Below are 21510 nucleotides of genomic sequence, written 5' to 3' on the forward strand. Positions count from 1 at the left end.
GTTTTCTTGTCAAAGGAACAAGGCTTGATTCTGACTTCAAAGCTCTTTCAAACTGTTATACTCCATTGATTTCAGTGGAGTTAGTTCTGGAAATAACGTTTAAAACATTATTAAGGCCAGTGCCAGAGAAATGGAGAGAATTCAGGACCTCCAGGCTCCAAGCCCCATGTTTAATGTCTAATCATAGGTCTCTTGGGAAGCACCACTCACTCCTTCTCCTCCAGTCCATGGAAGGGTGGACAGATCTGTCTGTAATGGCTGTGCTCGTTCCTGAAGGCAAATTCCTTGTGTCCCTATTGTATTTGGGCTGAGATTGCTCTGATCTTGCTTCCATTGACTCACTCAGGACTGGAAAGCAGGACTTCCTTAGCCCTGGTCTACACTACGAGTTTAGGTTGAATTTAGCACTGTTAGATTGATTTAACCCTGCACCCGTCCACACAACAAAGGTATTTTTGTTGACTTAAAGGGCTCTTAAAATCAATTTGTGTACTCCTCCCCGACGAGGGAATTAGCGCTGAAATTGACCTTGCTGGGTCGAATTTGGGATAGTGTGGACGCAATTTGACAGTATTGGCCTCCGGGGGCTACCCCAGAGTGCTCCATTGTAACTCAGATGCACTGGCCAGGTAGACAGGAAAAGCCCCATGAACTTTTGAATTTCATTTCCTGTTTGGCTAGCGTGGCGAGCTCGGAGGTGACTGTGCAGATCTCATCAGCAGAGGGGACCATGGAGTCCCAGAATCCCAAAAGAGCTCCAGTATGGACCAAACGGCAGGTACTGGATCTGATCACTGTATGGGGAGAGGAATCCATGCTATCAGAACTCAGTTCCAAAAGACGAAATGCCCAAATATTTTAAAAAATCTCCAAGGGCATGAAGGACAGAGACTATAACAGGGATCCGCAGCAGTGCCGCGTGAAACGTAATGAGCTCAGGCAAGCCTACCAAAGAACCAGAGAGGCAAACGGCCGCTTTGGGTCAGACCCCAAGACATGCTGCTTCTATGATGAGCCCAAGCAACAGAAAGCTGGCATTCAAAAAGTTTTGAAGTGCAGTATGGCCTTGTCCTTCCCTCCTCCCCTCCTCCACCACCCCACTCTGTGCTTCCCTCCTCTCCCATCCCTCCCGGGCTACCTTGGCAGTTATCCCCCCATTTGTGTGATGAATTAATAAAGAATGCATGAATTTGAAACAATGACTTTATTGCCTCTGCAAGTGATGATCAAAGGGGGGAAGGGAGGGCGGTTGGCTTACAGAGAAGTAGAGTGAACCAAGGGGGTGGGTTTTCAACAAGGAGAAACACAGAACTGTCACACTGTAGCCTGACCAGTCATGAAACTGGTTTTCAAAGCTTCTCTGATGCACCGCACACCTTGCTGTGCTCTTCTAATTGCAAACAGCCGAGTCAGCAAACAGCACCAGCAAGCTTTTAAACGTCCAAAGGCACGTTCTACCACCACTTTGCACTTGCTCAGCCTATAGTTGGACTGCTCCTTACTACTGTCCAGGCTTCATGAGCCATGGGAGCAAGGGGTAGGTTGGGGTAGGTGCGACTGTGCTGGGAGAGCAACCTGAGGCAGAACCCTCCAACTCGCATGATATTCCAGGCAGGACTGAAACTCCATGAGATGAAACTTAAAGAAGAGAATGACCTGGAGTCACTCCCATTTATGTCCAGGTGCCCCTGACTGACCTCACCGAGGTCTGCCAGGAGCACCCAGGTCTGTCCAGGTGCCCGACTGACCTCACTGAGGTCTGCCAGGAGCACCCAGGTCTGTCCAGGTGCCCCACTGACCTCACCGAGGTCTGCCAGGAGCACCCAGGTCTGTCCAGGTGCCCGACTGACCTCACCAAGGTCGGCCAGGAGCATCCAGGTCTGTCCAGGTGCCCGACTGACCTCACCGAGGTCGGCCAGGAGCATCCAGGAGACGACGACGATGGCTCGCAGTCATACTGCGTCGTCTGCTGCCGCAAAGGCAAGGAGCTGCTGCTGTGTAGCAGTGCAGTACTGCGTCTGCCAGCAGCACCCAGGAGATGTATGGTGATGGTGAGCTGAGCGGGCTCCATGCTTGCCGTGGTATGTCGTCTGCACAGGTAACCCAGGAAAAAAGGCAAGAAACGATCATTTGCCATTGCTTTCACAGAGGGAGGGGGGCCTGACGACATGTACCCAAAACCACCTGTGACAATGTTTTTGCTCCATCAGACATCAGGAGCTCAACCCAGAATTCCAATGGGTGGCAGAGACTGCGGGAACTGTGGGATAGCTTCCCCAGTGCAACACTCCGAAAGTCGACGCTAGCCTCGGTACTGTGGACACACTCCACTGACTTAATGCACTTAGTGAGGACACACACAACCAACTGTATAACATTGACTTCTGTAAAATCAACCTAATTTCATAGTGTAGACATACTCTTAGTCAAAGAAATTTACTTTTGGAACTCCCTTGTATTGGAGGTTTACCTGTGTTCTTTGTTGGCTGCGATCAGGGCATGCTACAAGTCTTACTTGTTTTGGTCTGTTTACCGTGAACCATTTATGCCCCCATCATGTTTGATTTATTTAGCATTTGCCAAAGTCTCTACCCATTTTGTGTGTGCCCCCAATGGGAACTTTTGTGTATGGGTGGTTTTCCTGAAGGTTATTGTGTGCCATTGGCCACAGAGTATTTCTGTGATATTGCCTTGTTGTGCATTTGATCTGGCTGCCTTTCCTTTTTAGATGTTTTATCATCTCGTGTTGTCATTCCTGCAAAGTGCTTCATTGCCTTCAATAGGCACCTTACAAACTGCTTACATTTTAAAAACTGTCCTGAGAGTCTGTGAGCCTAACATAGTACGTAAAAGTAAGATCTATAAACTTACCCAAGTACCTATTGTCTTACAATGGACTTTAGGAACATACAACAAACCTAAGGAAATCAAATAAAGAATAGGGTGGGGACTGAAGTGCTTAATTATTATTAGTATTTTTAGTGCCCATAATTGTGCTTGGATGCCTCACAGAACAAGTCAAAGCTGCTGCCCCAAGGAACATGCCATCTAAATTCAGTGTGACACAGAAAGTCAGGGTCATAACTCAGATACAATAAATGAGTAGGGGAGCAGAAACACACCGATAACAGAATCATGTGATTCGGCAGTAAGAAATGTAACAAATTAAAGGTTCTGTGAATTTAGATGGGTTTTAAAAATAGGTTCAGTGAGATTCCACACAGCAATAATACCTTCTATAACACTTTTTATCAACACATCTCAAAGCACTTTACAAAGGAGGTCAGTGTCATTCTCCCTATTTTGCAGGTAGGGAAACTGAGGCACAGAGTGGTGAAGTGACTTGCCGAATGTCACCCGGTGGGCCAACTGCAGGGCCAGGAATAGAAGCAAGGTCTCCTGAGGCCCAGTTCAGTGCTTTATCCACTAGGTCGCAGTATCCATCTACGCACATCGTTTAACATGGTTTAAAACTAGAACTGGTCAAAATTTTACGTACACTTCAAAAATTACCATTTTTCATCAACATTTTATCAAGTTTTTGTTGAGCTATTACAAGTTTGAAACTTATTGACCAGATATATTAAAAACCCTTACATGCTAAATATCAATATCAAAGTGGCTTAGGCAACCAGAATACAAAATCATGTTAAACCGTTTGAGGAATGCATTCTAGACAACTGGAAATTCTAGAGGCACTCTACTAGAAGTCCTCAAGCAAAAATGTTTGTGCATGATGAAATCTCATAACCCATGTGAAATCTTGTACTTCTCACTGTTTTATCCATACAATATTATTTCTTATAATGCAACAGGTAAAGAGAATATTGAAATATCTGAAGATGACCTTAAGAAGCTGCTCTTAATTAAATGGTGCACTTTGGAAGCCATATGGCTAAGGTCTCCAGGTGCAATCACTAAGAAAGTGGTGAATCCAATAAAAATTCAGGTGAGGTTTGTTTTTCCGTGGCTGTCATAGTTCATTGTAACCCTTCTAGAAGTCACCATCCCAAATGTATCTGGACATAATAAATTAGGCACATGGAACCCCAAACTTTATTTAAATCAGCTGTTTAAGAATGATTTTGCTCCCCACCCCCATCTTCACTTTCTGATTGAAGGAGCTGGGGAATGCTGCACTGATACTAAACAGGACAGGCACCACCCGGGCAGGGTCCAGCAAACAGATCATCAAAGTCCCATCTGCTGTTGGAGGACTGAGCCATGCTTTACTTCCTCTAGCTCTTCTTTCTCAGTGCATTTTGAGAGAAGGCATGAGGATACCCAGGAATCTCCTAAATAAACATTTGGAAGAAAAGCTTTCTTGGTTAAAGAACTGGCATTTCCACCCATTTAGGACATAATCCAAAGGTCACTTGACTTCAACAGGAGTGTTTCTATGGATTTCGCTAGGTTTTGGATCAAGCTCTTAATGAGAGGATTACCTAGAGATTACAATCCACTTCTGAATACAGTCCTTCAGCAAGAGCCAGGAAAAACCAAATTTAACATTCTGATTACATCTAACGTTAAAAAACCACTTCAGGCCTTTCTTATATTTAATAAAGAAGCAGCAACAACAAAAAAAAGGTGCAAACCCATTTTTCCCTTGCATCACACCCTTAATACACACAAGAGTGCTTTACCAGCTGCACTTCCTCTCTAGCAAGTTCTTTCATTCTGTTCTTGGTGAACCAGCAGCATTCATGATAGTATGTTTTGGGAGAAGACAGAACTTGCAATTTTCTATTTCTTTGCTTCAGATTTTTTTCTCTTGCTTTTAGACTTTCACCATCCCTGCAGGTGACATGCTGATGTTGTCTCCATATTGGGTGCACAGGAATCCAAAATACTTTCCAGACCCTGAAACATTCAGACCTGTAAGTTGCCTCTTTTGATGTATTTATTTTGCTCTCTTCTCCTTTTTGCATGTAATTAGATCCAAAACATATTGCGTACATCTTCCTTTAAGGTTGCTTTCAGCAGGATATTTATCCTCCCCCTAGGATATCCACTATAAGGGTTAATGCCCTAGTATTTATAGGGGAAGAAAGCATGCACAAAGAAGAGCGACCTGCTGGAATGAGCAAGATCCTCTAGTTCAAGAACATATTTATATTTAAAATATTTTTGTGTTATCACTGCCACTCTGAAATAGCAAATTGTATCTTGCTGATAAATTGCAAATACATATAGGACTTGATCCAAATTCCATTGAAGCCAGTCAGTTAAAAGACTCCCATTGGCTTCACTGGGCTTCAGACCAGGCTCAGTGCATTCCTTCACTTGATGTTTGTTTTAGATCTTATCTCTATGTATTTTACCCATCTGCATTGGCTTCAAGTCCCTCCTCAAAACTCTCTTTTGCCATGATACCTGCAGAATACTTGCATCAATTCGGCTGCTGGTGTGCTGTGACCACTGCCCATCACCAATATGAGAGACAAGGTGGGTGAGGTAGTATCCTTCATTGGACCAACTTCTGTTGATGAAAGAGACAAGCTTTTGAACTTACAGAGAGCTCTGGTCCATGACTCTTAGAAGAGGCATCTTTTGTGGCAGAACCATTTTACCTCTTTTTGAAGACGTGAAAGATTTACTTAACCACAAGCTTTCCCTCTAGCAAACCTTTCCTACATGAAGGCCCTTTTAACAAACCACAAGTCAGGTTTGAACCATTACCCTCTCTGATGACTTGGAAACTATCAAATCCAAGCACTTTCCTATCATCACAGAAGGCATTCCTGTGTGCCTTGAATCCAAAAGTCTTCACACATCACTTGGTTGCGACTACTGGCGTCCTCTCTTCTCCTGTGTTGGTCACTAGAAGGATCCCCAGGAAGATCACCAGCCTTCATTTCTCTGCCAGGCGCTGTTCTTGATTCCATTGCATCTGCTTTCACTGGCGTAACTTCCCACATGGAATATTAGTGGGAACTCTGCAGCTTTCTTCTCAGCAGCCCTCACCGTTATTATCATAACGCTTGAACTAGCATTCCTGGAGGCAGCCTCGCACCCTGTTCCCCTCACCTGTGTTACGGATATCTTAGGCCAAGTTCTTCAATGTATAGTCACCAGCCAGGACGGTCTATTTCAGTGTCTCTCTTACAGGGAATACATCTGGAGGTATGGTCCAGTGATTACATCTGGAGGTATGGTCCACCTCAGTCTATTTTTCCCTTAACAAATACAGACTTCTTGTTGAGGCTGAGTAGATTGAGTGGATCTATAGATTTTTACCCTGTTGTTCCATAACCACCCTGTCTGTGGTCTCAGACCTTAGTGTCTGTGGGAGTGCTATCCAGTTTAACTTTATTTTGCCTGGTGACCTCAGCTATTGTGTTAAGCCTCTCCACCTACACCAGAAAAAAAAAACCAGTTTGTTGTTCATACATATGGAACCTCGTTGTCTTCACCAGAGAATCTGGACAGTACGCAGTTTCCACATTGGATTGCCTTGGTCTGTTACTTCAGAGACATCTCGTCACTTGTTAGGATGTCTTGATGCTACCAAGTTTCACCTTAAGAACACCCCCACTCTTGAATGCTAAGCTATATGGCTGTTTTGGGTCTTTTTCAACTTCTGTCTCTGTCAGTCAGTACCTTAATTTACCTAGTGAGCACCTAATGCTCACTCACTCAAACACTACTTTTATTTGGACTCATTATCCTTGCCCTCCTCTCAGCTGGACTCTGTTAAGTGTGTTATTATTTTTCTCTGAAAAACTTCTTGGGACACAGCTTGTATGAAAGATGCTATGAATAATTCAATTTGCATTGCCTGGTAGGACCTTGCAATTCAGGGAGAACTAAGGACAGACTCTGAATCAGCTTGCTTCTGTGGGGTAAGGGCCAGACTTTTAAAGGCAGTTAGGTGCCTCATTCCTACTAGGTACCTACCTGCTCCTTTAGGGGCCTAAATATCTTTGGAAATCTGGGCCTAAATTCCTGTCTTGAAATGGGCTTGACTAAATTACCTTGTTTACAAATTCATATGCTAGCAACACAGTGACCAAGTAATCTTAACAGGTTGAAGGGAGCTTTATATGCCAGGATTAGCTGTCCCAGGTCATTTTTAGCCTGGAAAAATAATGTTAAGCTTATTTATACAAGGCTGATTTGGGAAAAAATGTTTTCTTCCCACAGGATCGTTGGAAAGAAGCAAATTTAGAGAAGAATGCTTTCTTGGACGGCTTCGTGGCATTTGGAGGAGGGAAGCATCAGTGTCCAGGAAGGTCAGTGAAACAGCTGGGGTTTATTTATTCCTAAACCCTGCAGAGGACAGCTTCCTCGCTGTGGGGCTCTTCTTACTTTGTCTCCAGATATATTGACATTTGTCGGTGATCAGTAGTTCAATACTCTTTGGGCCTTTCCAGAGTTGGTGATAAGAAGTTGCATGCATAGGAAAGGTAGAATTAGCTGTGAGATAAAAGTAGAGTGTGAGACCAACGTTTTCGGGACTCTGCATCTTGGGAGACAGAAGTCAGCCCTGTTCTGCTGCTCTCCCAGCATCTTTTCATCAATGGAGGGTTATTTCAATTACAAGGCATGTTAGTCTATGTACGTGGGATTGTGATGGTCCTAAATTCTGTCATTTATCTAAGGAATGTTTCTCCAGTCTAAACCTCTTCTCTCATTCCTCATGATAAACTAGGCTCTTTGCCCCCCAGTCCAATCATATCACGACCCTCTTTGAATCTTGTGACTGCTCCTCTAAGTTTAAATTTCTTGTACTTGCCTTCAAGGCCCCATAAAACTATGCCTTGTTCCATGGCACAGATATCATCTCCATCACATCCCCTTTCACTCCTTCAGCAAGCCTTCATACCTCCTTCATGCCCACTTCTTGGTTCCACGCTGTCCCCCCCCCACATTCATGGGACAGCCCTCCCGTCCCAGTGAGCCACGTGCCCACCATTTGATGATGATGATCTTCAAATAGGTAAAACATTGTTATAAAGAGGATGGTGATCAATTGTTGTTCATAACTCTGAACAAAACGTTAAATGATTCTTTCAAAAGTTTACAACTGAATATTGACTTAATATAGCTTTGAAACTTTACTATGCAGAAGAAGAGTGCTGATTTCCCTTTTTTTTCGTAATTTACATTTAGCACTGTACTGTACTATATTTGGGGTTTTTTTTGGTCTCTGCTGCTGCCTGATTGCGTTCTTCCAGTTCCAAATGGGGTGTGTGGTTGACTGGTCAGTTTTTAACTCTGGTATTTGTAACCCTGAGGTTCTTCTGTACATAGATTTCACCATGATATTATTGACCAGTGAGTTATTAGTTTTCAAGGTATATTTTTTACAAAGATTATTACAATAGTGTGTAGGATGTGAACACAGGGTGCATTTGCTCACAATGTAATAATGCTGTGCTTGCTGTGAAATAACAGGTAATATTTACATATCATTTTTATCCACATATCTGAAAGCACATTCCAAGGTATGTAACATTATCCCCATTTTGCAGATGAGCAAAAGGGTCCTAAAAGGCTGTCCCATGTCACAGTCAGTAGGTGGCAGAGGCAGGAAAATAACTCAAACTAAAGCGAATCTTCATTTAATGTGACACTGGCATTTTATAGTTTAATGATGTGTTTATAATTTTTCTGTCTTCCCACATTATAGAAGTCCAACCTCAAATGAAATTCCAATATCAACATAAATGAAAATAGCCCACTTGTTAAACTGTCAAACGAGCACCATTGTGCTTTCTCTCAGGCTGTGCACATGTGAGAGGAGCTCTTCATAAACACCCACACAGCCACCTCATTGTTCTCATAACTCCTTTGCTGTGATGTCTATTAAAAAATGACAACAACTGAGTCAGTGTGTCTCAGCACACCAGCTGCCTACCAGTACTGGTCAGCATTTGTCATTGTTTCTTTGTACTCCCCATGTCTTTCTGTTGTGTCTTATCTTCTACTTAAATTGCAAGTTCTTTGAGGGAGGGACCACTGTTTTGTTCTGGGCTTGTACAGCACCTAGCGCAATGGGGTCCTGGCCCATGACTGGGGCTCTGAGGCACTGCCAGGTTACAAATAGTTAATATTAGCCTAAGTGTTACCCAGGGTTTTCAGAACTCACAGCACTGGTAACTTAACTGTTTCACTCCAGGCGATGCCAGGAATAAATCAATGGGAACACAGTGCTCCGGCTGATGGGAGATTAACACAAGTAAGCATGCTCTTATCTAAAACTACAATTTATTATATTTAAGCACACACAGCCACAAGCAATAGGTTTAGAACATCCCAAATATTTACCTAAAATATGGGACAGTATTGAGTAATTACAGCAGTCCTGCGATGGCCAATCGTTTCCCCGCTGGGGAGTAAGGTGTCAGGAAGAATGTCACTCAGGATGGCTTCAGAGGACAGCTCCAAAATACAGTCTATTATCTAGTCCTTTTTATCACTAAAGTTTACAAAACACACAGAACATAGTGACCCCAGCTAAGTCATCACTTCTCCTAGTATCAATAAACTACAAGCATTCCTTACAGTCGTAGGTATAATAAGCTTCTGTGTCAAAGGCACCCACACTCCAAGGTTCTTGTCCACTTATTCCCTTTCAATCTCAAATCGTTGATTCTTTCTCTCCCCTCCTCCCATTCTGATTCACAGAGTCTGCAAGCTTGCAGCTTGGTTTGACCTTGCCTTTGGAAGCCCTGCTTTATTCAAATTAACCCTTAACTATGCGGTGTTCTATTTGATTAGTTCATGGCGGCTGAATGCACATAATATGGTTGCAATTGGCTCAATTACATTCTGAGGTACACACACTCTTTAAATCCAGGGTAACACAAGAAGCACAGAACATCTGATATTCTTTACTAAGCCCATATTGTCACTATGTAAAAACAGGAAGGAGTGAACTCTGTGCAGAATTCTCAGAGGAAAATCGCTCTGGGGCCCTATCCTGTGAGGTGCTGAGTACAACTTGGAAGAAGTCAGTGGGAGCTGAGGGGGGTGCTCAATACTTTGCAAGATCTGGCCCACGCAGGTACAGAACTACTTTGGTTTCTCTTCACAGCAGTGTGGCCTACTGGAGAAGGCACTGGACTGGGACTCAGGGGATTTGGATACTATTCCTGTCTCTGACACTGGCCTGCTAGGTGATGTTAGGCAAGTCACTTCACTGCTCTGTGCCTCCATTTCCCCATCTGTAAAATGGGGATAATGATACTGACCTCCTCTGTAAAATGCTTTGCGATCTACTGATAAGCGTGCTATAAGAGCAAAGTATTATTACATGAGACTCTGATTCAGCAAGGTCCTTAAAAATGTGCCTAACGTTAATTTCCCATTGACTTGGCTCAAATGTGAACTAGGCCTGAGTGGGTAGAGAAAATTCTTGTACAGCTCCATGGAGGGGAAAACACGACAGCCAAGACTGAGGCTATCTGAAGTCCTCTCCAGACTGACTAATGGAGAGCTCAGCGATTGTTAGGGCACATGGGAACAGATCTAACTGTTCATACCTCTCACCAGGTTTTGATACTGACATGCTAACTAATCAGCTGCATTCTCGTGGTTGGGCTCCCAGCTGTATTGTACAACCTTCTATGTCATAGTACCCATGTAGTATTTTTCTAGGTCATTCACCTCTCGATACAGTGTGGTTTCTCCTGGCCCACACCAATGTGAGGGGAGAATAAAGGCATATGCTGCCAAATGAGTAGGGCCCTAACAAATTCACATCCATGAAAAAAGTGTCATGGACTGTGAAATCAGACCTCCCCCAGGAAATCTAGCTGTTGGAGGGGAGAGGGAGAGAGAGGTGCAGGGGCAGGCTGGGGACTCCTACTGCACTGGGCTCCAGCTGCTAGTCCCAACCAGGCTTGGGAGGGATGGGACTTCCTCTTCCCCTGCATGGGGGGAGATCATAGAATCATAGACTTTAAGGTCAGAAGGGACCATTATGATCATCTAGTCTGACCTCCTGCACAGTGCAGGCTATAGAATCTCACCCACCCACTCCTGTATCAAACCTATGTCTGAGCCACCTCAAATCATGGTTTAAAGACTTCAAGGTGCAGAGAATCTTCCAGCAAGTGACACGTGCCCCACGCTGCAGAGGAAGGCGAAAACTCCCCAGGGCCTCTGCCAATCTGCCCTGGAGGAAAATTCCTTCCCAAGCCCAAATATGGCAATCAGCTAAACCCTGAGCATGTGGGCAAGACTCACCAGCCAGACCCCCAGGAAAGAATTCTCTGTAGTAACTCAAATCCCACCCCATCTAACATCCCATCACAAGCCATAGGGCATATTTATCACTAATCGTCAAAGACCAATTAATTGCCAAAATTAGAATATCCCATTATACCATCCCCTCCATAAACTTATCAAGCTTAGTCTTGAAGCCAGATATGTCTGCTCCCCTTGGAAGGCAGTTCCAGAACTTCACTCCTCTGATGGTTAGAAACCTTCATCTAATTTCAAGTCTAAACTTCCTGACGATCCAGTTTATATCCATTTGTTCTTGTGTCCACATTGGTACTGAGCTTAAATAAGTCCTCTCCCTCCCTGGTGTTTATTCTTCTGATATATTTGTAGAGAGCAATCATCTCTCCCCTCAGCCTTCTTTTGGTTAGGCTGAACAAACCAAGCTCTTTGAGTCTCCTTTCATAATACAGGTTTTCCATTCCTCGGATCATCCTAGTAGCCCTTCTCTGTACCTGTTCCAGTTTGAATTCATCCTTCTTCAACATGGGAGACCAGAACTGCACACAGTATTCCAGATGAGGTCTCACCAGTGCCTTGTATAATGGTTCTAGCACCTTATCTCTACTGGAAATACCTCACCTGATACATCCCAAGACCGCATTAGCTTTTTTCACAGCCATATCACATTGGTGGCTCATAGTCATCCTGTGATCAACTAATACTCCGAGGTCCTCCTCCTCCTCTGGTGCTTCCAACTGATGCATCCCCATCTTATAACAATAATTTTTGTTATTAATCCCTAAATGCATGACCTTGCACTTTTCACTATTCAATTTTATCCTATTACTATTACTCCAGTTTACAAGGTCATCCAGATTTTCCTGTAAGATATCCTGGTCCTTCTCTGTATTGGCAATACCTCCCAGCTTTGTGTCATCTGCCAACTTTATTAGCACATTCCCACTTTTTGTGCCAAGGTCAGTAATAAAAAGATTAAATAAGATTAGTCCCAAATGCAATCCCTGAGGAACTCCACTAGTAACCTCCCTCCAGCCTGATAGTTCACCTTTCAGCATGACTCCTTATCCACCTTTCAGTTTTCATATTGAACCCTTTCTTTTCCCATTTAGCTAATAATTCCCAGGGGCAGCTCCAGGCACCAGCACGCCAAGCTCATGCCTGGGGCGGCAAGCCACGGGGGGCGCTCTTCCGGTTGCCGCGAGGACTGCAGGCAGGTTGCCTTTGGCGGCATGGCTGCAGAGGGTCTGCTGGTCCCACACAGGCATGCCGCCGAATCCGTGGGACCGGAGACCTCCCAAAGGCAAACTGCCGAAGGCAGCCTGCCTGCCGTGCTTGGGGTGGCAAAATACCTAGAGCCGCCCCTGATAATTCCCCATGATAATTCCATATCAGATACTTTACTGAAATGGAGGTAAATTAGATCCACTGCGTTTCCTTTGTCTAAAAAATCTCTTACCTTATCAAAGAAGGAGATCAGGTTGGTTTGGCACGATCTACCTTTTGTAAAACCATGTTGTAATTTGTCCCAGTTACCATTGACCTCAATGTCCTTAACTACTTTCGCCTTCAAAATTTTTTCCAAGACCTTGCATACTACAGATGTCAAACTAACAGGCCTGTAGTTGCCCGGATCACTTTTTTCCCCTTTCTTAATGATAGGAACTATGTTAGCAATTCTCCAGTCATATGGTACAACCCCTGAGTTTACTGATTCATTAAAAATTCTTGCTAATGGACTTGCAATTTCATGTGCCAGTTCCTTTAATATTCTTTGATGAAGATTATCTGGGTCCTCCGATTTAGTCCCTTAAGCCGTTCAAATTTGACTTCTACCTCGGATGTAGTAATATCTACCTCCATATCCTCATTCCCATTTGTCATCCTACCATTATCTGTAAGCTCCTCATTAAAGACTGAGGCAAAGTATTTGTTTAGATATTGGGCCATGCCTAGATTATCCTTAACCTCCACTCCATCCTCAGTGTTTAGCGGTCCCACTTCTTCTTTCTTTGTTTTCTTCTTATTTATATGTCTATAGAACCTTTTACTATTGGTTTTAATTCCCTTTGCAAGGTCCAACTCTACAGCTCTGCTTTTGGCCTTTCTCACTTTATCCCTACATGTTCTGACCTCAATAATGTAGCTTTCCTTGCTAATCCCTCCCATCTTCCACTCCTTGTAGGCTTTCTGCTTTTTCTTAATCACCTCTCTGAGATGCTTGCTCATCCAGCTTGGTCTACAACTCCTGCTTATGATTTTTTTCCCCTTTCTTGGGATGCAGGCTTCTAATAGTTTCTGCAACTTTGACTTGAAGTAATTCCAGGCCTCCTCCACCTTTAGATCCCCAAGTTCTTTAGTCCAATCCACTTCCCTAACTAATTTCCATAATTTTTTAAAGTTAGCCCTTTTGAAATAAAAAATCCTGGTCACAGATCTGTTTTTGTTTATCCTTCCATTTAGTTTAAACTGAATTAGCTCATGATTGCTCAAATCAAGATTGTCCCCCTACAACCATTTCTTCTATGAGGTTCTCACTATTCACCAAAACCAAATCTAAAATGGCATCCCCTCTTGTTGGTTCAGCAACTACTTGGTGAAGGAATCCATCAGCTGTCGCATCTAGGAAAATCTGAGCCCTATTATTATTACTAGCACCTGTCCTCCAGTCTATATCTGGGAAGTTAAAGTCTCCCATGATCACACAATTCCTATTAGTATTTACTTCATTACAAACATTAAAAAGCTCTCTATCCATATCCAGATCAGATCCTGGTGGTCTGTAGCACACCCTAAGCACTGTCTCAGGGGAGGATCTAATAGCTTTCTTCTCCAATGTGATTTTTGTGCAGACAGACTCTGTCCTATCCATTCCATCACTTCTTATTTCTTTACAATCTACCTCATCATTGATATACAATGTTACTCCACCACCTTTGCCTGTATTTCTGTCTTTCCCAAACAGAACATACACTTCAATACCTGTACTCAAGTCATGACTATTATTCCACCCTGTTTCACTTCCTGCACCAGTAACTCTAGTTCCTCCATTTTGTTACCTAGGCTCCTCGCATTAGTGTACAAACATCTTAATTCTTGCTGTGTGGCTTCACTCACATTCTTTACCCGATTAGGCCAAGACATTCTACCACCAGTATCACCTATTAGACTGTTATCTACACTACCCTTCCTCCATATGTCCATTCTCCTATCCACAACTGTATCCTTTCTTACTTTGTTTTCTTCCCTCTCAATGTTAAAATCTGGCATGGAGATTACCTGGACATCTCCCAATCATCTCCCCCCAATTCCTAGTTTAAAGCTCTCTTAATCAGTTGTGCCAGCCTCCATCCTAGAAGTCTATTTCCCTCCCTATTCAGGTGAAGTCCATCCCGAGAGAACAGTTCTCTGTCCATGAATGCCTTTCAGTGGCCATATATCCCAAAGCCCTTCTTATAGCACCACTGCCTGAGCCATCTGTTGATCGTCGTAATCTTGTCATACCTTTGTTGTCCTTCTCTAGGAACAGGCAGAATCCCACTGAAGATCATCTGAGCCTTGATTTCCTTAAGTGTCTTCCCCAGCCTGGCATAGTCTCCCTTGATACGTTCCAGTGAGAATATAGCCTTATCATTCGTTCCCACATGAAGGACAATCAATGGATTCTTTCCCGCTCCCATTAGAATCCTCTTCAGCCTCAGGTCCACATCCCGTGTCTTAGCACCTGGCAGACAGCACACCCTTCTTTTCTCTGGATCAGCTCTGGTTACAGGCCTGTCTATTCTTCTCAGTAAGGAGTCCCCAATCATGTAGACCTGCTTTTTCCTGGTGACGGTGTGATTCTCTGATCTATTCCCTGTTCCTTCTGGCTGCAAGTCCTCTTGATTCCTATTCACCTTGCAGTCCTCTGCAACCCATCCCGTATCCTTCTGGGGTTCATGTTTGGTGTTGATATCTCCATTGACTCTTCGCCTCGTCTGATAGGACTAGCTGCTCTTCTCTTCTTCCTTGCCCTCTCACATTCAGCATCCACCTGCTGTGCCCCTTTTTCATTTTCCAACTCTGCAAACCTGTTCTTGAGCTCTATTTCTCTTTCACTGGTCTGTCTTTTCCTCTGCCTGGTTCTCTTAGGCCTCGTCCAGACTAGGGGAGGAAAATCGATCTTAGATACGCAACTTCAGCTACGTGAATAACGTAGCTGAAGTCGAATATCTAAGATCGAATTACTCACCCGTCCAGACGGCTCGGGATCGATGTCCGTGGCTCTCCGTGTCGATTCCGGAACTCCGTTCGGGTTGATGGAGTTCCGGAATCGATGTAAGCGTGCTCGGGGATCGATATATCGCGTCTAGACTAGATGCGATATATCGATCCCCGAGCAATCGATTTTAACCCGCCGATACGGCGGGGTTGTCTGGACGTGGGCTCAGTCACATGCTTCCACTGTCCACTTTCTTCATCCAGCAGTCTCTCCTCAGAGTTCTTTGGGCCTGCTTCCATCTGCAAGTCTGAGCTTTTCCCTTCAGACTCCTCATGTCTTTGCTCCATCATCCGCTCAAACTCCCTTCTAAACTCAACCAGAGTTTGCACCTGCATCTCCAATCCTCGGATCTTTTCTTCCATCAGCTCTATCAGGCGGCACTTCATGCAGACGAAACTCTTATCAGGTACCCCCTCCAGGATCATGTACGTGCCACAGCTTCCATATCTAGTTCTCTTTATTGTGTCTTCCACTGCTTGAGTCACTACCACTGCTGCCTCTGTATCTGTGAAGGTGAAGGCAATCCCGTGACCCCCGCTACAACACCTCCTCCACTCCATGATCCCCTTTTGGATCAGGACCCCCATGGTTACATCACTGTGAAATTTCAGATGTAAACATCTGAAAACATGAAATGGACTCATTTAAAAACCCTATGACCGTGAAATTGACCAAAATGGACTGTGAATTTGGTAGGGCCCTACAAATGAGCATACAGACCCTATTTTAAAACAAACTCTCGTAGCAGAGGAGTTGAGGACCACAGTGCAGTAGTTTTAGAGTTTCAGAGATAGGAAGGGGAAGCTACAACAGTCATACCCTTTACCTGCTAAAAGATCATCAGCATCTTTTTCTGTTGGAGGTAAACTTGTACGCACGTGAATCCGACAAAGAGGGTATTCACCCACGAAAGCTCATGCTCCAATATGTCTGTTAGTCTATAAGGTGCCACAGGACTCTTTGCTGCTTGTATGCAGAGACAGGTGATGGACTCTAAAGTGTACAAAAGGGATTGTGTGTTCTTTCTGCTAATATGGGGTGGTCATGCCAGATAAACGACGGTTTTCTCCTTTGCCTTTTTTAGGTGGCTTGCTATAATGGAGGTTCACATGCTAGTCGTTTTGTTCCTTTACAAATATGAATTTATTCTTTTGGACCCAGTACCAAAGGAGGTAAATACTTGTATGTTTAATCCAAATCTTTAAACCCTATTCCTTTTCTCTCAACTGTAATGTTGTTTATAAAATATGTAAGGGGCAAATTCTTCCCTCACTTCTAGCTGTGTAAATCCAGAGTAACGCCATTGAAGCCCATGGAGCTACTCTGGATTTACAGCAGTGCTGCTGAGAGGAGCACATTTTGGCCCCTAGATAGATGGCTAAACCTCATCATAGCTTCTTATTTAATGACTTTGTGCTGTTCGCCTGTGTCCTGGTACTTAGCACAAGGTAGAGGATATAGAAATGTCTTCTGACTGTCGCTTCATACATAATCTTACCCCTGCCTGATGGGCTGGACCCTTGCTACGTTATGTGCTCAAAGGTGATTTCCAGGTAAGGGACTGGAAATTCCAAGGGTCTGTTTCTCCATTGCCTTTGCACTCATGTGGCAGAGGGATAAGGACCAGATGTAAGTCGATATATCAGTACCAAAGAATTCACATTCTTTCTGATTCCATTAGGAGGTGAAGGGATTGCTCTCCCCCGCAGAATGGGCAAGCAGCTCAATGTGCAGAGTCCTGGTTCCACCAGAGGCTACTCCCTCTCCACGGGGGCCCTGTGTCTCTGCACTCTCAAACAGGGCACGGGATGCAGCATGTTGGGAGCAGCCTGTGCATCCCTGTGCTCAGCCCCACAAGGGCATCCGATGGCACAGCAGGACCACTAATTATTGAGCCTGAAATATCCCTTGCTAGTGAGTGACTGGCTAAGAGCGGCACTGGCTGCAGCTGTTCCTTGTCCGTGTCTGCATTCCTCCCCACCTGGCTTGTTGGTTAGCATTTCCTTTCGCAAACATGGTGCTCTGCATAACAAACACATACGCCTGCTACCACCCAAATGTGCCACTTGCCTTTATATCTAAGCCACCGTAAGTGAGGTATCTAACACCAGGAGAAGAGGTGGAAGCTTGCAATGACCCAGGATTGATAGGAGTTGCCCATTAGGCTGGCATATCAGAGGACTGGCACTCCTTGGTTCTGGCGGAAGAACCTGGCTGTTGCTCCCCAGTGGTGGAAAGTCCACCCAGGATGCGGGTTGCGGTCAGCACAGCCCTCAAAATGGGTAGGGCAGCCAGGGGAAGGGGCATGGCTACAGTAGCTCAGCCAGCAGCTCCCTCTTCATGACTGTAGCAGCACCGGTGTCTGTACTCCCACAGGAGAGAATTGCACCCTCTGTCGGCCACCACAGGTCATCATGCCACTGAAAGTAAATTGAGTCCCTTAGAGTTCATGCTTCATGCTATATTAGAGCCAATTCTGACTTAAAATGAAACATGGGAGCCAAAATCTGAAGACAACGACAACTCCGATCAGCTTCAATGGGAGTAAGAATTGGCCTTCATATTGGTTCTCAAGTCTGTAACAAGGCAAAGCAAATCTCTAAGAAACAATGCTTATAACATTAATGTCAAAGCAAACTGAGACAAGGGCTGTGTTCACTAAACCAACCCAGGTGCATATTTACCATGTCTTTCTACTGCTTTTCTATCTTTTTGCAGAGCCTTCTCCATTTAGTGGGGACACAGCAGCCCGTGGGAGCATGCCGGGTTCAGTATAAACTCCGGCACTGAAAGCTGACTTGACTAACTCTGGTTCCTTTGCCAGCCGCTGTCTTTGAGGGACCATTGCTCTGTTTCACTTTGGCATGTCCTATGTGTCCAAATGTAGTCAGTGCCATAAGCAGTTGTTTAAATGGTTTCAAATGCTGTATGTACTCTGAGTAGTTTTTATATCATGCCCAACACTGTGGTATCTAAGCACCTGGGCCTATGTGTCTAGGACACAGTATTTAAAACCCAACCTTCCTTTATGCATCTGCAATTTGTGGGTGCAATGGCTGGCAGCGTGTAGCTATCTAACTTGCTGGTTGCACCCACAAGTCAGGCATTTAGGGGCCAGATTCATTATGCTCACTATTATTTTGGGGCACCAAGTGGGAGGCTGTGCTGGGAGCTCTTTGAAAATCAGGTCCTGTTGGCCCAGTTCATGCTTGTGCTGCCTGTTCACTTAGACCAGTGCAAAGTGACTGGTAAGCGTTAGCAGGTCAGAACAGTAATACTTTGCACTGGTGTAAATGAATACACAAAGTGCAGGGCAATCGTGAATTGGGCCCTCTGGATCAAATCCTCAGCTGGTGTAAATCAACATAACTCCTCTGTCTTTGCTGGAACGTTCCTGATTTACACCAGAAGAGGAGCTGACCTGTGTCTAAACGAAGGCTAAATGATTGTAAATGAAATATATGAAAGTGAAAGTGATCCTGCACCCTTGGTGCAGCCAAAACTCCTACAGACTTTTCTCGAGCTTTGGTTGCTCCAGCGATTCAGAATTGCCCCCTACCTTATAGTCCAATGAAAGCCTTGCCATGATGTTTGTTTTCCATTTTATACTTTGCAGGAACTTGCAAGAAAACTTTGTCTAAGGTCTAGAAGACTTTTTTGCTTTCTTTTAATGATTTACAGCATGTGAGATGCCAACCTTTTTTGGCTGTTGCACAAATCTAAAAATATCTAACCCTAAAAAGAAAATCTGGAATAAAGCACTGTTTGAGGAAGCAGTTCAACAAATTAAAAATGTCTTTTAGAATATACAAAATTTTAACTGCTGTCAGTTAATAGCCTTGTTTGTATATCTTTAGTTTTAAGTAAAGACCACTGATCACTTTTACAAATATTTGCCCCCAAAAAGCACATTTTAAAACACTAAGAACTACAGAATAAAGTTCCATAGGAAAAAAATATATAACAGCTGTAGCATGATGCGCTAAATTGATGACCAGATCTTATCTCGCTTGGTTTATGGATCTGACAGTGTTGCAAGCTAGCCACATGGTTAGCTAGTGATTTTGGTGGTGGTATATTATAGTGGTCTCTAGTTGTGTTCATTATAGTTACATCTGCAAGACACTTTCCACTCTCTCACCTCCTGTTTTTAGTTGCTTAAGTGGTTCTGAAACACTTACTTTTAGAGCTGATATTTTCATGTGTGGTCACTGCCTAAAAGTATGTGTCTTTATATATTTTTCATTTTTGAAAGTCAGAGCAAAATCTGTTCTGGTATTTTGCAGTCGTGAGCATGGAAAATGTCTTTCCTGTTGCCTTAAAATAAACACTCTCATGGTTTTCCGCTCCAAAAGGGCAACATCACACTGGATACACCAGTAATCCCGAATGAGCAGTAATGACACTATGTGCTATGAACATTTTTTTTTTTTGCAGCAGAGTTATGTGTTACCAGATTTGCCTGTTACTTTGAAGTACGCTCATTTATTAGGGTTACTTTTCTGCAGGGGTGGAGGGGGTTTCTGTAATTCTATCAATGTACTGCTTGTGTCACATGTGTTCTCATATGGAGCTCTACTTCTCCCTTCTGCAAGTTCCCTCCCACTGGAGCTATTCTGCAGGACCTAGGTTCCCCAGGGCTGGGTTCCTCCAGCCCCAGAATCAGATGAACACACGCACACAGATTAACAGACTGCATCTGAGTGGACCAGGTCAATCAGCACTCCCAAGCTGACCCTCTATATGCCCCTGGACCCAGAAGGCTGGACCAAGCAGCACTTTCAAACTGCCACCCTCCTCTGCCACAGGTTCAGCATGTCCCTATCTCCAGTTTGATGTTACAATTGTTCTGGTAGTAACCCACTTGATGAGAAAACCCCACGGGATTTTTGGGCTCTACAGGGATCTTCAGCTTAGGTAAGAGGAGTGTTGCTGCAGAGCAAATGGGGAAGCCAAAAACACAAAACAGAGAGAGAGGGAGGAAGAGAAGCAACCAACTTGACCATAAATGTTATTTATTGCCAGGTAATAACCCATACAAGGGGAGCCAAACAACCAAAACAGTTACAGTATTAAATCTAGCTTAAATCTGATTTAAAAAGTCAGGTTTAGAAAGCGATACCCGATCCCACAAGTCAGGGTTAGAAAGCGATACCCGATCCCACAAGTCAGGTTAGAAAGCGATACCTAGAGTAGAAAAAAATACAAGAGAAAGAGATTTGGGTTCTCACCACTCCAGAAAGCTTGAACTGGTCAGGATTCCCAGGTGGTGGTGGTAGCTGAGGGTCCAGGGTGCTGGAGACAGGCAGAACCCTCAGCATGATCAGTCAGGAGATGAGGTCCCAATGGAACTGATGCAGATTTTGGATCCAGGCATCAGAACACTTACTTTGAGCATGGGTAGGGGTTTTGTAGGGAAATAACAGCGGTTCAAGGGAGAACACTAGATTTGTTTATGGGTCAACTGATGACTCAAGGGAGTATACTAAAGTTGTTTTGTTCAGGATAGACAATAGGAACTGGTCATTCCTGGCTATGGGTGGTGTTCCTTCGAGGGAGCTCCCAACGTAATTAGGCAGCTTCAGTATTGTGGATACCAGTCAAAGATTTATTACTAGAATTGGTCTGATAACTACTGAGCTGGGTGTGTGCAGGCCTAGGTTCATTAATGTCTGGAGCAGAGATCTCCCGTGATGCAGTGCTTCCCTGCTTTTCTGGTCCCAGAGTTCCCTGCAGTTCTTGCCTTGGAATCTCTGTTCTCCATTCTGTATGCTAACGAGAAGCCTCCCTGTCCCATCTTCAATGCAAATGAGGTTAGGGGAGTTGCCTTAATCCTGTCACCCTGGTCCAGAGGGGTTTAGATGTGTCTCCCACGGCCTTTTCATTGCTTTTTGTAAGTCTTTCTTCTGATCGGCTTTGGTTCAAGCTGAGGCTGGGGAGGGGGGTCTTTTGTGAGTCAGACCAGCTGGATACTGTGCCCTGGTTCCCCACGAACACAGAGCTGACAGGTAACATATGAACATTTGAAAATATATGCACATGAGTTCCGATCTGCC

General features: G+C 44.2%; 1 protein-coding gene across 5 annotated transcripts in view; it reads left to right on the forward strand.

Annotated features, from left to right (window-relative positions):
- Positions 1-20889, forward strand: part of LOC127049667 (24-hydroxycholesterol 7-alpha-hydroxylase-like) — a 52972-nt gene extending 32083 nt beyond the window's left edge. For 4 of the 5 annotated variants that reach the window (XM_050950833.1, XM_050950834.1, XM_050950837.1 and 1 more), the window contains 5 exons: positions 3816-3949; positions 4785-4880; positions 7147-7235; positions 16539-16626; positions 18173-20889. In XM_050950833.1, coding sequence (XP_050806790.1) covers positions 3816-3949; positions 4785-4880; positions 7147-7235; positions 16539-16626; positions 18173-18244 — 479 coding nt within the window. In that variant the 3' untranslated portion in view covers positions 18245-20889. Of the gene's footprint in view, positions 1-681; positions 1113-3815; positions 3950-4784; positions 4881-7146; positions 7236-16538; positions 16627-18172 lie in introns of those variants that run through there. The other variant, XM_050950836.1, reaches the window with a different exon arrangement.
- The last annotated feature ends 621 nt before the right edge of the window (positions 20890-21510 follow it).

Source organism: Gopherus flavomarginatus, chromosome 4, assembly GCF_025201925.1.
Source record: "Gopherus flavomarginatus isolate rGopFla2 chromosome 4, rGopFla2.mat.asm, whole genome shotgun sequence".
Taxonomy (NCBI): Eukaryota; Metazoa; Chordata; order Testudines; family Testudinidae; genus Gopherus; species Gopherus flavomarginatus.